The 16,445-nt window shown below is 34.0% G+C and overlaps 1 protein-coding gene across 1 annotated transcript; it reads right to left on the bottom strand.

Moving 5' to 3' along the window:
• Positions 1-15,277: 15,277 nt before the first annotated feature.
• LOC127135987 (pectinesterase inhibitor 3) lies at positions 15,278-16,229 on the bottom strand. The gene has a single exon (XM_051062604.1). The coding sequence runs from the start codon at positions 16,059-16,061 to the stop codon at positions 15,501-15,503; it is 561 nt and encodes a 186-aa protein (XP_050918561.1). The 5' UTR covers positions 16,062-16,229; the 3' UTR covers positions 15,278-15,500.
• Positions 16,230-16,445: the final 216 nt, after the last annotated feature.

The raw sequence follows: 16,445 nt of genomic DNA, 5'->3' as shown, positions 1-16,445 counted from the left end.
ACGAGCATGGAGTCCCGGTTAAGGACCACCCAAGGGAGTGTACTAGGGTTTAAACCTGCCAAACATGTTCTACAAGAGGTTCCCATAGTCATCATCCCATCTTTCGGATATTATCGGATAAACGACTACTCGTATTCCAAAAATATTCTCAAGAGAGACTCTTATGAGTGTAGTATCGCGTAACAATCGCATCAAATCTTACACTTGAACGACCTTCGCACTACATCCTAAAAATAGGCCAAGATGGGCTTGGTACACTAAGGTCCTTGGCTTCTAAGGTCTATATTGGAAAGAGTAATGCCTAACCACGACTACTCGTGTGACATTATTGATCCCAACATGACCTCCACCAAGTGAATGGGCTTGCAAGTCAACTTGCTAAGGAATAACTCCACACAAGTCAACAAGACTATGTCATTCTCCTATCCTAAGTGCACTCGAGTTCGGGTATAGAACTCATCTCACAAAGATCACCAAGCATACAAGGAATTAATATTCAAGCAATTCAATCATTACATACAATACAGTAATCCCAAATTGCACAAAAAATATGTCACAAAATAATATACAATACAATACAACAAATATGAAAAGTAGGCAAAACCCACTAGGTAAAATTCTCCAGCAGAGTCGCCATTTTTCTGTAGCGGGGTATTCGTTACCTTTAGATTTATTGACTAAATCAAAAGTAAACCATACAAGTCGAGTCGCCACTGCACTTCTATTTATCCAAAGGAATGGTTAGAAAGCGAACAAAAACCTAATAGTTTTATCGAATCAAAAACTAGTAAAAATGTCAGAGATCGGGGTAAGGGGGTTGGTTATGAAATGGGAAGGTTTTAAGCACCCAAAAGATCCTAGGTACTCATAGGGAGACCTTTTCACACTTGTTAGGTTGGTATTTTGTGAAAATTTATTTGTGCAAACATGATTGAGGGGATGAGAAGAGAATATACAAGTTATTTTCAATTTGTGTGTTTGGATGGATAAACCCATTGCCTACGTACCATCTTAAAAAAGATTAGGATCAAAACCTCGTAGTTCGGGGTAAAAATCTCAAAACAAGTTGGTGAATTGATTGGTCCAAAAGCCTTAAGGTCTTTTGTTATCCAAGGGAGAAAACTCAACCTAAAAACCACAAATCCACCATGTGAGGATATCTTCAACATGCTAATGAGGGGTTAACCCAATAATAAGCATGGAAGACTCATTGTCCATCACTAAGGATATAGGTGAGTATTATATCTACCTCAAGGAGAACTCAAACCTAATAGCTAAAGGTTGTGAAAAGTTTTAATAACAAGTGGCCATTGAAACCACAAAACATTTGAATGAGTTATATTTACAAATGAAAAGTATTTACAAAATATGGTCAAAGTTGACTTAAAGATTCAATTCAAAATAAGTGTTATGAAAAGAAAGTTTGAAAATCAAAAGCACAAGGCTTAGGTTTCTAATGTTTGAAAACAAGTGTTAATGTTTGCACAAAAATTTGGCTTGGGTTAGAGTGGAGAGAAGAAGAAGAATGGCTAAAGTCCTAATCATACAAGAGATTGAGGAGAAGAAACAAGACCACAAATGGAGTTCCTCTCTTGAGATCATATTGATGATCCAAGTAGCTCCCATCCTTTGGAATAAGCAAGCAAATAAGTGTACACTCAAGAAATCAATCAAGCAAGCAAAACTTTTAGGAATCTTCCAATAGCTCTTGTATCTCTCACTTTAGAAGTATATGGCAATGGTTCTTCAATTTGGCTCAAATAGGATTCCCTATCACAAAAGCACACACATCAAAAAGATCCATGAAGTAAATCAAGAATGGACAAGAGTGAGTTTAGAGATTTGGTCAATCTAATCCATCTTCCACATTAAGGCCTTTTCACTCCATTTTGCATAGGGAATATCCTAGAATCTAAGTCCATTTGTCCATTTTTGCATTTGGTCTACAACAATAAAAACAAAACACAAGCACAATAATATATACACAATTATGTGCTCAAGTGAGCAAAAGGCAAATTGCGTTAACATAAACATGTGCTCAAATGAGCAAAGGGCAAAAGCAAATGAATAATATGTACAAGAATAGTAAACTGCATAAATGTAAAGAGCAAGAATTAAATGTTAATGGTTAATAGTTAGTGTTAGAGTTAGTGTGCCATAAGGCAATTTAGCGCTATGTTAAGCAATCGTAATTGGACTTATGTAGAAGTCACAACTATCCGAGGCCGGTCAATAATAATGTAGGCAACAACACAAGTTAGAGATTTTGATTAGTGAATCAAACTCCTACAACTTGCCATGCCAAAAAGAAGATGAGAAATGATCTTGTATTGATTTAGGTTTTTTGCTTGATTAGGAAGCAACCTATCCTTAATGCAAATCCATTCACTTGATCCATGATCAAGATGAATTAGATTTGAATCAAGGAAGGTTAAACCTCCCATGTATCAAGGCTAACCACCAATCTTTAACACATTGATCAAAAGAAGAAGAAGAAGAAGAAGAAGAAGATGAATATTAAAGTACATTAATGGAAATGAAATGAAATAATCAACAAGTATTGACCAAAGATAGAGAAGATAAAGGTCAAACAATTGTAAACAGAAGTAAGATGAAGACTAGAAGTCAAGAAACAAATAAAATATTTTTGGTATTTTTCAATATTAAAATAAAACTTGAATTAAAATAATAAAGAAAGGTCAAACTTCAAACTCACTTCAAATCAACTTTGAAAAAGTCCAAGTGAATTATCCTAAGTTCAACAAGGTCAAACAAAGTTTGACAATTTTTTTTAGCATTTTTAGAAGTCAGAAACTATTTTTAATCAATTAAAAATGCATAAAAATAACCTAATTGAATTAAAATCTCAAATAAATCTCAAATCAATTAATATATTGATGATAATATTTTTCATAGATCTATCATCATTCAAAGAGGTTGGAAAAATATTTTTGTATTTTTTGAATATCAAAAACTATTTAAAATGAATTAAAAATAAGCAGAAAAGAGAAAATTCATAAAAAATATCAAATGATAAAATAAAAAATATTAAAAATCATTTTTAGAAACTAGAAATTAAAAGAAGAAAAATGAAATTGGTCTCATATTTTTTGGACCAATAATGAAGGAGATATGAATTTTTAAAATGAAATGGAATTAAAAGAAATAAAAGGAAATAAAAATCAGAATTTAAAAAATGTGAAAAAGCGTGGATTGTCTGATGAGATTTCATTAATTGACGTGGATCATCACGTGGCCAGGAAGCGCGCGTTCACCAGACACACTAGTCAACTGAATAACACATGACCTATGGAAAAGTCATAACAATGAGTGGATGAGATCTGATCTGGAAACACACACGCACGGTCCAGATTGAATCTGGAGATGGGACGGCGACCTGCGCCACCGTCTTCTCCGGCCAGCTTCCGGCGAAGCTCAAACTTGCAGAAAAATAAATGTTCATAAAAAGCCACAATCTAGGTACCAATAGAAAGCTGGGGTGATGTACATCACCCCTGTACCAACCAAATCCACTCTAGGTTTCTACATTGAGAGAAATCAGAAGTGGAATTTCTATGGTGTTCAACTGAACTTGTTAGAATTTAAAAGTTTAAAGCTCAAATCAACTGCCTCTATGAAGAGGACTTCAGATCACACAACAACAACAAGAACCAAGCAGTATATGCATAGATTCGAAGAAAATAAAAATTGAAGTAAACCTCTGATTTGCAGAGTTTGAGAGCACAATTCCTTGGAGCTAATGCTTGTAGTTTTTTCTAGGGAATGAGGTAGCAAGGCTTAGGAACTTTTAGATCTAAGAAACAATCAATGCAATTGAATTTTAGATCTGAAAATTGAGGGAAAAATTAGTGAGTTCCTTTGGAGTGTGGTTGAGGGATCAATTGTGCAGCATTTAGGGCGCCTTCAGGTTAGTCAAATGAGAGGCATGAGCATTGTATTTATAGCAAAAGCATGGCTGAAGTGCATGATCAAAGTGTTGCATGAATGGAAAGGGCCTCCATGCATGGGCCTGTACAGGTGCATGGAGGGCCCAATTCCACTTGGATTTGGCAGCTAATCATCAACATATGCAAACTGGACGTGCAGATTATGTAGTAATGGCTCATACAATGCAAATTTTATTGATTTTCAAAAACGCACCAATGTGTTCATGTCTTCGAAAATGCTATGTCCATACTTGAAACACAACCTTATGAGTAATGGTTGGAAAGCTTTTTGAATGAGGATCATTTGTTATGTTGATCAAAACTTCATTTGGAACTTGGAAATTGATGAAAAATGGTCATGAAGTGTAGGGTGCAAAACATGTATATGTGAGAATTTCAAAAATGGCCAAAGTTCAAGCCCTTCTGTCTCAATGATGCAAGCTCCAAATGACAAAATCTTAAATATCAAAGTTGTATATCTTTTAAAGGAAATAAATTTGGACTTAAATTTTGAATAATTTGGATTTTTGATGAAGAAGTTATGGGCACTTGAAGTTGGACTTTTTCACATTTCAATGCTTTTGGTCCAAAGTGACATGTAATGTTTTGCATTATCACATGTATTTATTTTAGGATTTTGAAATTTTGCTCAACATAACATTTTAAGTACATACTTTAAGCTTTTCAATGCATTTGATCCCACCTCAAAAGCATGAAAATGAATGAGTTATGTCCTTGGGAAGTTGACCCAAAATTAGGGTTTCAGTCAAAATGACCTATAATGTATTGAAATGGGTGATGACCTTACAAGATTCAAATAAATTTTTGATGAACATGAAAGTTGTTCATATGGTTCTTAAGAACTTTATTTCTCTTGGGGTCATCTCCATTTGACAAACACATCAAAAGTTAGGTCTCAGTGTACTTCAAAATAGTCAGATGAATTGACTGATCAACTTCTCAAATCCAAACCTCATATCTTAATGAATTGATGATTGAGGACACTCAAATAAGTTCAAATATGAATGAAATGATGATTTAAAGAGCTTCCCTTGATTGAATTTGATAATGGATTGAGGTTGCTTCATGAGCAAGGCACAATTGATGCATAATTGAATTAGGGTTTCCTTGGGAAACAATCCTCAAACCCTTTGATTTGCTTTGATCAAAATGATGAATTGAGATACTTGGGAGGCATATTTGATGGATGAGAGATTTGGGAACCATTGCCATGCTTGCTTTCATCTTCAATTGGCTCTATCAATGCACATAGGATCTCCTAGAGGCTTTGGACCTTGTGACTGCTCGAGCTACAAACAAAAGATGTTAGTGACATATTTTTGTGCTTTTGGTTAGTAAATAAAGTGAGAAAAGCAATAATATACAATTCAAGCATGCTTGGTGATCTCAAACCAACTTTCAAGAGATCCCACCCAAAGGTTAGGAGCCAAGATGCTATGATCCTTGAGGCAATGCAATATGCAATGATATGATGCCATGAGGGATCTTAGGGTCAAAATTGGGGTCTTACACCTTTGATTTTATTTTTTATTTTTGGAACAATTTGTTTGAAATTTATTCTTTTGATTTGAAAATGGTTTTGACTTCCGTGTTAATGGTTGGTGAGGAACAACCATTGTGAAATTTTTGAATTTTCACGACTTCTTCGACACTTAATGACGTGTGCGAGGAAGAAAATATGGTTGAACCTCAGATGAGATGTTTTCTCTTGAAATTTTTGTGCACAATCAAATTAACCTAAAATATCCTGCCCCTGGTTAAGATTAAGGGTTTTAGAGACAGGAAAAAAATTCCAACTTCTAGGCTCAAAGGGACTAGGGATTAATTCTTTAACTCCTTAGTGTTTGAGAAGTGAAACAATGCCTTACATCGTCAGCAAGGTTTTATTAAAAATCATACTTTAACAACTTCGTATATTTTGTTTACATCACCCTCTATCCAATCTTTGCTTAAATGAAAGTTGATAAAGGAAAGTGAGGTGGAGAAATGTTGATATTGTTTTTTTAATGCGAAAAAGGAAAGAATGAATAGAGTGAAAACAAAAGGATTAATTCAAAAGATGCATGCTCATATAATTAACATTACCATTCAAAAAGAAACAAGTTTAAAAGCAAATAACTCGTAACAAACTAGGAAATTACAAATGAAAATGATAAAATAGTCGAATGATCATTGGCTTTCAAGATAACTTCTCATGCTTGATTAATGTTTTGTTGACCTTTCTCCTCCCAAAGGTTAAAGTCACCATGCTCATCAAAGATGATATGACGGTCCCTCGAGTTTTCTTCTTCAGACACCTTATGAGTTATGGCCTCTTTGGACGGGTCTTTCCCCTTGCTAATATTTGGAATATATTATTCGCTTTAGGACCTCAATACCGTCTCATAGACTTCTTCCTTGAATTGTTTTGAAGCAAACATTTGATCATCCTGGGTCAATCTATGGGCTCCTGTGATGTCGGTGACGCTGGTCTCCAAGATTTTGACACTTTCCTTAAGATGAGGAGTTTTAGAGGATTTAGGGAGTCCATTGCTTTCTTCATTATACAGCCTTGTAATCAAAATGCCTATATTTGAACAGTTCTCCTTGAAGGTTAGCGACCTTGCATCGATCGAGTCTTGCACTTTAATCTTAAAAACTTTGCGGTCTTCATTCGAGTACCTCACTGACCCGACATGATACTCACATTTAGCATTAAGTCACACCCTTTCGGAAATGGATGTTATACCCCAATTTTGTTTAGGTATTTTAAAAACTTTCATACATCTGACTTTACTTCACTTTGCATCACATGCATAGTACGACATGCATTTCATCACACATTATGCCTAAAATCTCAACTAGAATAAATTTTTGGATCTACAAACAGATCGATTGAATCAATTTTCAAACATACGTAAAATTAATGGGCGGAAAATTTAAAAACTTGAGCTTGCAAATGTCATTTTTTTATCTACGGTTCGTATAGTTTAACTTGGCGGGCTCGTTTTATTTTTCAACTACTTTTTCGATCGCGTTTTGATCATCTTGAGCCTGATCAATCATACGTTTTTTGCTTCAACATTTGATCAAACCCTATCTGTTTTTCCGTGCTGATCATTTTAGTGCATTCATTTTAATTTTTTGGGCACTTATGTGCCAGATTTTTTTTCATTTTATTATTATTCTTTTGTCAAAAGATTCAGAAAAATTAAATAGATTTTTCCACGTCTTCACTTTATTTTTATTGTGTTCATTTTAGAATGTGTGATATTTAGTTTATTTAATTGATTGAATTTGATTTTATCAATTAAAGCTTATAGAAAGGGCATTCTGGATATTTTAAATTGTTCAGCAATTTGTGTTTCTTTGATTTAATCTCGACCATTGAATCATGATTAATTAAAGGCCCATATTAGTTATCCATGTGCATTTATCATCCAATCAAATAATCTATAATAATATTAATATTGAAAAAAACTGAATTAAAATGAAAATTGGACAATTTCTCTCTCCTACATGACTGATGCTAAAAGGGGAAAAATCTAAATTTTCTCACTTCTCTCAATGGACACGTGGTGCATAAGGGTTGAAGGAGTGTTTTTTATTTTTATTTTTGGCCAATAGAAAGGGGACACGTGTCCTAAATGACAAGATGAAAAAATGATTGTTTATTATAGAGATGGAGCCAAACACGTCTGAAAGGGGGAACCAAACAAAGCCTAACCATTTTCCCTTCTCTCTCACGCTTAGATGAGATTTTTTTCTGAAAAAAGAAAATCTCAGAAAATGGTTGTTTAATATACGACGATGTTCTAAATGTTTCTCTCTTTATTGTGTTGTGGTGTTGTAACTTCAGCGTTTGTTTCTCTCTTATTTGTGTTGTGGTGTTGTAGCTTCAGCGTCTGCTAAGATTCACACACATCCACATGCATTCTTTCCTTCACTCGCTCTTTCTTCCTTTCTTTCTTTTCTCTTTTATGCTCACTCTCTTCTGATCTTTGAGTCTCTACACACTTAATAAGTAGTTAGTGTACAAAATTATTCTTCTACACTTTATTATCATCAAAACATAAAGATATATAGATGTAAAACCAAACTTGCTCTCTCTCTCTCTCTCTATCTATCTATCTATCTATCTATCTATCTATCTATCTATCTATCTATCTATCTATCTATCTATCTATATATATATATATATATATATATATATATATATATATATATATATATATATATATATATATATATATATATATATATATATATATATATATATATATATATATATATATATATATATATATATATATATATATATATATATATATATATATATATATATATATATATATATATATACCGTCTGCAAATCCTAACTCAACGAGTAAAAGCTGATATTACTAAGTTGAAATTCATTATCAGAGTTCGGACCCTAGCACTGACGACTGTGTGCGTGTGTTTACAAAAGTTATTATCACTTTGTCTCCGAACAAAAAAAAAAATGTCTACAACTTCATATATATAGAGATATAGATAAATTAAAAAAATCATGAAAATAATTAAATATATTTAAAAATAATTCTAATAAAAATAAATGGTAGATATTTATAGTAAAAAAATCATTAAGTGTAAATATTTGGATCCATACATGCTCTATATTTATAATAACACTACCCATCAAAATAATTATTTATACGTTGTCACACTTTAAAGAAAAGATGCACACATAGAAAAAGGTAAAAAAAACTTTGAGAAAAGCAAAATTACACACTAATATTACTATACTACACTATTACATTTTTCAACACACTCTTTATCAAGTTTGTTTATACAATTTATCCATTTATCTTTTTACTTTTCATTATATTTTAGTATTTCTTACTTTAATAACGCAAAATAAATCACTGATGAGAGTTATTAATTGATCTCTAACTTAATTTACAAGTTCCTCGTCATAAAGTTGATGTCCCTATAACTACAACACCATAACTAAGTTGCAGAGAACTCAAGTCCCATTGTTATCAGTGGCGACTTGCGAGAACGAGAACGTCACAATATTGTAGAGTTTGTGGTCGACATATTGATAAAAAGAATAGCATGTGTATATATGGTTATATATTAATATGGGGTTGGAGAGGTCCTCTCTATTATTGGCCATGCACATGCTTGGACCATACCTTAAATCGACAATAGAATAACAATTAATAAATGCAATTTAATGTTATGTCTTTTTTTCTTTTTTATTTTGAGAGTCAATGTAAATATTTTTCAATAAGGCCTAGATTTTATGTAAACTCGATCTTTAAAAAATCGATTTAAATAAGGGGTAGAATTAGGTTTGATATAAGAAGCACTAGTAGGTAGTTGATGTTCCGCAGAACTAACCATTTATTGAAGTATACATGGTATGTTAGAGCGAGTGTATCAATATTCCTACATTGTATGAGGTTGATTAGGTCTCAAACCCTTTTGTTTTATTTTATGATCCGCGAGTGTTAAAACTTGATAGTTTATGAGTAGTTTTAAGAAATCATTTGATTGAGTTGATTTATGGTTTAGTAGGGCTCCACTAAGATAATATTATCGCACTACATATTATTTATTATATTTTTAGCTGATCACGTTTCAGGAAAAGGGAAATACAAGATGACTTGATGGATACAAGAAGAATCTACTATTTATCATATTTTTCCGTTATGTGTTCTTAGATTTTTTATATTTATGTAGATTAGGGGAATTCTTATATTTATGTCTGCTAGATGTATTTTGATGTATCAATACCAAAGTTTTATATCCTAAATATGATAATTCTAGACACTGTCATGTATGGGTATTACAGTTGGTATCAGAGCATGTCGATCCTAAACCCAACCATGAGACATCAGTAGTAAGTCGTTTTCCTTTTTCGTATGCGTTATTCGTTAGACTTTTGTTGTCACGATATTGTATATTGAGTCTAATCAGCTTGATATCGATGTATGTGATACGTGGGATGTAGGGCTAAACCACTACGGGGATGTGGAAGGCCAAGAGTAGCTAGAACATATATCGTGTCACCTAACCAAGGTATGTGGAAATATGAGGATTGTTGGGCACATGTGATGCCCTAACAACGAGATCGGTTGCGAATGCAACAACTACAACCTCATCTTCCACAACAAGGGTCGGGAACCTGGATTTCAAGGATTTTTTTCGAGGAACCCGCCAGAATTTACAAGAGGTCATAATTCCTTGATGGCACAAGATTGGATCACGACGATGGAGCGAATCTTCCAAGTGAACCCATGTAGCAAATAAGAGAAGGTGACTTTTGCCACCGAATGTTAAGGGGGATAACAACTAGATGGTGGGTTAGTGTCGCAACCTACATAACAACCTGAAACATTCAGAGAGATTGGGAACACTTCAAGGTAATACATTTTGGACAAGTATTTTCCAGATAGTTTCAGGGCCATGAAGAGTATAGTTCCAACAACTTAGGCAAGGAAAGAATGTTCAAGGAACTAAACCTAGTCAACCACCTTTTGTTCTTTTGATTATGGAGCATCAAACTCATTATCTCAACTGAGTATGTATAAAAACTTGGAGGAAAAGAGATCTCTTCCATCCCAGTAATGAGAGAATTCCTATATGTGTTTCCAGAAGATGTCATTTCTATACCTCTCGATAGGGAAGTGGAGGATTCTCCATAGACTTGGATTTGGGACAAGACCAGTGTATTTTGCGCCATACAAGATATGTCACAATTTCCTACACCATGAATAGCTCGAGATCAAACTTAAGTCTTACCAATTTCTAGTAGGATTAGATATCCCATGATACTAGACTTGGTTTTCGAGGTTCTAACAGTTTTCTAACTATCTTGTGATGATATACTCGACTTACAAATTATCAATAGGATGTTATTAGGTTGTGATGTTAGACGAAAGATGATGCGTACGTAGGTGTAAGAGGTAATCCTTAGAATCTCATATGTGTGTACGGTGTGGATGATCACATGTATGAGACATCGATTGGGCTAGGTTTCCATCGCTCCATGATGATATATATCGTGCTACTATGACTCCTTGAGCTAGATCTCTCTTTTATCTTTCTTTTGCAAAAAAACCCATCTCAATCGGAGTTACGAAACTCCATATATGATCAAATTAGTAGACATACGTCCTGATGTAAATTGTGCAAATAAATACTTGATTCTTCACGATTTCTTCATCATTTCTTGGTTTTGCTTTGTTTATTCAACTTCTTCTATTATTCTCATTTATTCTTCACTTTAAATAATATTTTTTAATCAAAATTAACTTGGTTAAATTGAAATTTCTCGTAAATATTACGTAATGACCAAGTGTCATCGGTCATCCTAACGATGTGAGAAGTTTAACGAAGAAGGTATAACACCCATAGAGTTACTTTTCCACATTTCTCACCCATCATGTGTTTACAACTCCCTAAATTTGTTGCTAACATTTATAAGTACCTTAATTTATTTCATTTGTTGAATTTTTTAAAATTTTGTTAAAGATTATGAGGCAAACCTCAAATATGCCAAAGATCTTCTCGATGAAGCATGCAATATGGGCCATATGTAAGAGTTTGAAGCAAAACAACTAGCTGAGAGGATATATAACTATCAAGTTGTGCCAATAGAAATCAAAGAAGATGAATTAGTGCTCAAACACATAGTGACACCTACTGGGATTGGAAAACTCTTCCAGAGGACCTTATAGGGTACATGATAAGCTATCATGTGAAACCTATAAGCTAGATGAATTTAATGGAGAATCTATCCCCGACTCTTGGAACTCCATGAATATAAGACATTACTACATTTATTGTTAATTTTTGAAGTTAACAAGGAGAAGAAATATACCGCCATGATTTATCATTTGTACTTTGGATTTAAAACAACGGTAAAGTGGTAGGGTGACTGTCTTTTCCCTTACAAGGCCAGAGGTTTTAACGAGGTGCCTTATTTGCTAAGTTTGTTGTTGATGCAATTCAACTAAAGATCACACATAATATTATTGCCCCCTTTAGAGTATTGTTACATCCTCTGAAAGATCGTTGCTCCCTTCGGGATATCCTTGTGCCCTAAAGGATATCTTCGCCCATAAGTAACATTGTTAAATATCACATTACGAGTTACATGGCCGAATCATTCACTCACATTCGAGGATTTGTTTGACAAACAACAAGAAACAACCTAGACGAAGAAGTAAAATTACTAATTCTCATCTAAGAAATGAGTAATGAAAAAAATTAAAAAGAATGAGAATTCACCTATCACTTAACAACAACAAAGGAAATCTCATGTAATCTTACGCCCATTCCAGAACATAGTTACAAAAAAAAAGTGCATAGAATGCAAAAAAGAAAACAAGAACAAAATAAACTTCTAATTCTCCTGAATAAACATGGTTTCCTCATCAGTAACATTAACAAGCATGTTCTCCCCCCCTAGGAGAGGCGTATCCTCTTCTTCTTTGATCAATTCCTCATTTCCACCACATCCACAAGAAACCAACTTATCCCAAATCTAAATAAAGGTGTCAAAATAAGACTTGTTCTTTCACCTTCTTGAAATCCTAGTTGAAGGTGAGATTGATAGCACTTCTCTAACTGATGGCTTTGTTATTCAATCTTGTCGAGTTTGTAGAAGACCAAATGATGTTTATGGTATTAACTATGAAGGCCTAAATGAAAATTTTGACTTGAGGAGTCCAACTCTTTTCATAAATCAACCAGAGCTCCTCCCTTGAGGAGAAATCAAGGTGTGTGTTAAGAAGGTTAACAAGCTAATCCCAAATTTTGACAACAAATTTTCATGGAAATCGACCATGTCTTTCTCAGAGTCCTTGTGCTTGTTGTAATTGAAGCAACAAATTCGCACATCCAAAAGAAAATAATTTTGTTTAGCATTCCTCCCCATAAAAAATGACCCTAAGAAACTTGATATTCCCTTGCATATGGAAAAAACGTTTTTGCCATTCTTATAGTTTTATGAATAAAGAGAGATAAATTCTCTATTTGGAAGGACATTTATAGAAATTTAATTCCCTTTATCCATGACCTTCATATTGTAAAATGAGAAAACAAATCCACAACAGGCGTGGTCCCTAGGCCACTAGAGAGGATTTCAAATCCTCTCACAAATACCCAACTATCTTGGGTGAATTTGTAAGGGGGTGATGTTGACTGGTTTCAAAATGCCATCATTAAAAAGGGTGAAATAAATCTCTAATCATGACTGGAAAATACACAAGTGTTCATAAAGAAATATCTGCCTTCCATTTCATATGGCCTCTTAATGCAAGCATTCTCTCCCTCCAGACAAGGCTCGAACACGATGTTATCTTCATTCTTAGAGAAATGTATTGTTAGATCATTTTGAAACGCCTTTACCCTCATTTTTTTATTGAATGGGGGAGTTGATGTTCACTACTTTATCACAAAAAAATGTAAGGCTACGTTCGTAGTTGTCAATTGTGGCCTCACTGCATTTCCTGTCGGTGTTGGGTAACAAGAGACAAAAATAATATCATTATCGTTAGACATGTCACTATCAAAACTACTAGAACTACTATCGTAACTCCTAAGCATTTCCATCTCAACAAAAATCCAATCTATTTTCCAATGTACTCGCCTTGAACTCTCGATACACGAATGCCTTAACTTCCATTTCTCTTCATGAGTATTAGGATCAAGTATATTGTCATTCTCATCACAAACTCTATGGAACATCATCACCTAAGTATTAAAAGAAAAAATAAGTATAAAAAGGAAAAAGTACAAGAAAAGAGAGACGAGAGTACATATTTAAAGATATTGTAGGAGCTGATGAAACTAGCTTTGAAGGAATGAGATTGCAAAAGTATACAGTCGTTCATTAGATTAAGAATAAAATAAGACAGCGATAAAAATGATAAATAATTGTCTTGGTATTTATAGGGAATGAAAAGCCCCATAGCCTAATAGTCATCATTAACACGTGAAGAGATCAAAAGCCTAGCTTCAAAGCATGCAAATCAATAGAGGGTCTCCTAACAAGTTAATTATCACCATTTTAACGTTAAACTCAAATGACCCTAACGCGAACCTATTGATCAACAATCTGAACCATCTACACTAATAGAACAAATATGAGTAAAATAACCTTAATCACATAATATTAGTAGTGTTGCAAACTCGTCACCTGGACCCTAGAGACCTCATGCTTGGGGACCTGTGGATTGTTATATCTCTCCCTAACCACCTTGCTCTTACAAGCCTCGTGATTGAGGGATTATGAACCATTATGCCCCATTTTAATCACTTCACTCTTAAAGACCTCATGCTTGAGAGATTGTTGACCATTATGAAATAATGACTCAAGCCTTTTTGATATCAACAGACCTCGACCCAATCGCCTCCAGTCACATAAGATACCAATAGAAAACTTAAATGAGATTAGACAAAGTAGGAAACGTGCAAATCAAAAATGTGATCTCGCCATGTAACCCTACACATCCAATGACGTGTCACCCACCACATCATCTACTGGAGTGGGTAGCCAAAATGTTAGTCTTGAGGGATGTCATGTGACTTTAGCCATACCACTCTATCTTTTTTTCAGTGACGACTCATCCACCATTTGATAAAACATAATTCGTAAATCATGCCGAAATTATAGTCCAAATAGCATGTACGTTTAATTACTTCATATGGAGCTATATATATATATATATATATATATATATATATATATATATATATATATATATATATATATATATATATATATATATATATATATATATATATATATATATATATATATATATATATTTCTAAGGCTAACTCAACATATCACTTTTTCACAAATCACCATCTAAAAATATCTTACTTAGAGTATCGCACAAATAATCACTACTATTGTACTCTTTATATGTAAAATTGACGTCTACCGTGAGATTCATTAAAACTAACATGTATCACACATTTTTTTAGACGTTTCAATTAACCGAACCATCGTTTGACGATGTGTGTGTTAAAAGTTTTTACTTTGAAGTTTTGAAGAAATAATTGTAAAATAGTCAATATTGTTTATTTTTTTAAATGGAGAAATAATTTATGTGTATTAATACCCGTGGCTACCTAATTGCAAATTTAGATATGAAAAACATCCCAACCACAATTCCGTATTCATTAACAACAATTCATAATCACTTTCCACTTTCGTCACATGATCACATTCCCCTACCCCATCATGCAATCCTGTACTTCCCCAACATTCGATTAACATGATTAAACATTTTAGCAGCATAAACATCATTCAAAAAACAAACATCTTAACAACAAACACCATTTATCTTATATCTTAGTAAAACAAAAACAAACAGCATCTATCAATTACAACAACCGTTCACACTTTCACATAATCACATTCAACAAACAATAAAAAAAAAAAAAACAGTACCACGTTACTTTCTGTCATTTCCGTACACACAATAACACCAACATGGTCATTCATTTTCTAGATCTTGAACGACCCTTGACCTCCCCATTCCCACTTCATCCAACACGGTTAATCAAGTAAAGAGCATTACTCGTCACTCTCGCAAGATCAGTAACCCTTTTCTTCACATCCGGCATCACATTCCCATCAAGACAAGTATCACCATCAGTAAGAGCAGCACTCACCCACGTCAAAGCATTACTCATCTGCCACCGGAAAGTCTCCGGTCGCATATGCTGCAACTCCTCCAAGCTCTTCCGGAGTTCATCAACAGAATCGGCTATCTGCTCTTTGCAGTCACTGAGATCAGCCTGCTGACGCTTACTCAAGCTGCTGCGTTGGGCGCCAACATTGGAAGCTCCTATATACTTGGAGACTCTCTTGGCGTGGGCTAAGCTTACCCGGAGTGCAGCCTGGGCTATGTCTAATGGGCTTTTGACGGGGCCGGTGTAGGTGGAGAGTGTTCGGAGACATAAATTTGGGTATCTAGCGTGAAGGCATGATGAACGGACTAGATCTTGGGGTTGGGGTTGGGGTTGATCATGGGCTGAGATGGAGGTGGAGAGAGTTAAGAAGAAGTAGAGGAAGATAGTAGTGAGTGTGAGATGAGTTTGCATTTTTTGTGTTAGATCTGAAAAGAAAGGAGAAATGGTGGATACAGTAGTTGTGTTGGCAGTGAGTGAGTGGTTGTGGCAGGGTTTTGTGCAGTGGGAACTGAATGAATATTTTTGTGCAATAAATGAAACGAAAAGAGGTTGGGAATTGTATACAGTACGGGTAATGGGCGGTAGAACTAGATTAGGAGTTCATTTATGAAAAGTGTGTAGCTTTAGTTTGGATCGTTATGATTATGGAAAATTTATTATGTAAAACTCATCGGATTAAAATTGAGTTGAGAATAAAATAATTTACGTTTGGTTACATTCATCTAAAAATTAATGTAAAAGTGAGATAAACAACTTTTACATACATATATCGAATTTAATTTGTATACTCATATA

Source organism: Lathyrus oleraceus, chromosome 1 (assembly GCF_024323335.1).
Source record: "Lathyrus oleraceus cultivar Zhongwan6 chromosome 1, CAAS_Psat_ZW6_1.0, whole genome shotgun sequence".
In the NCBI taxonomy this organism is placed as follows: Eukaryota; Viridiplantae; Streptophyta; class Magnoliopsida; order Fabales; family Fabaceae; genus Lathyrus; species Lathyrus oleraceus.
Note: the sequence above shows the minus strand (reverse complement) of the source record. Positions and strands in the feature narration are given on the sequence as shown.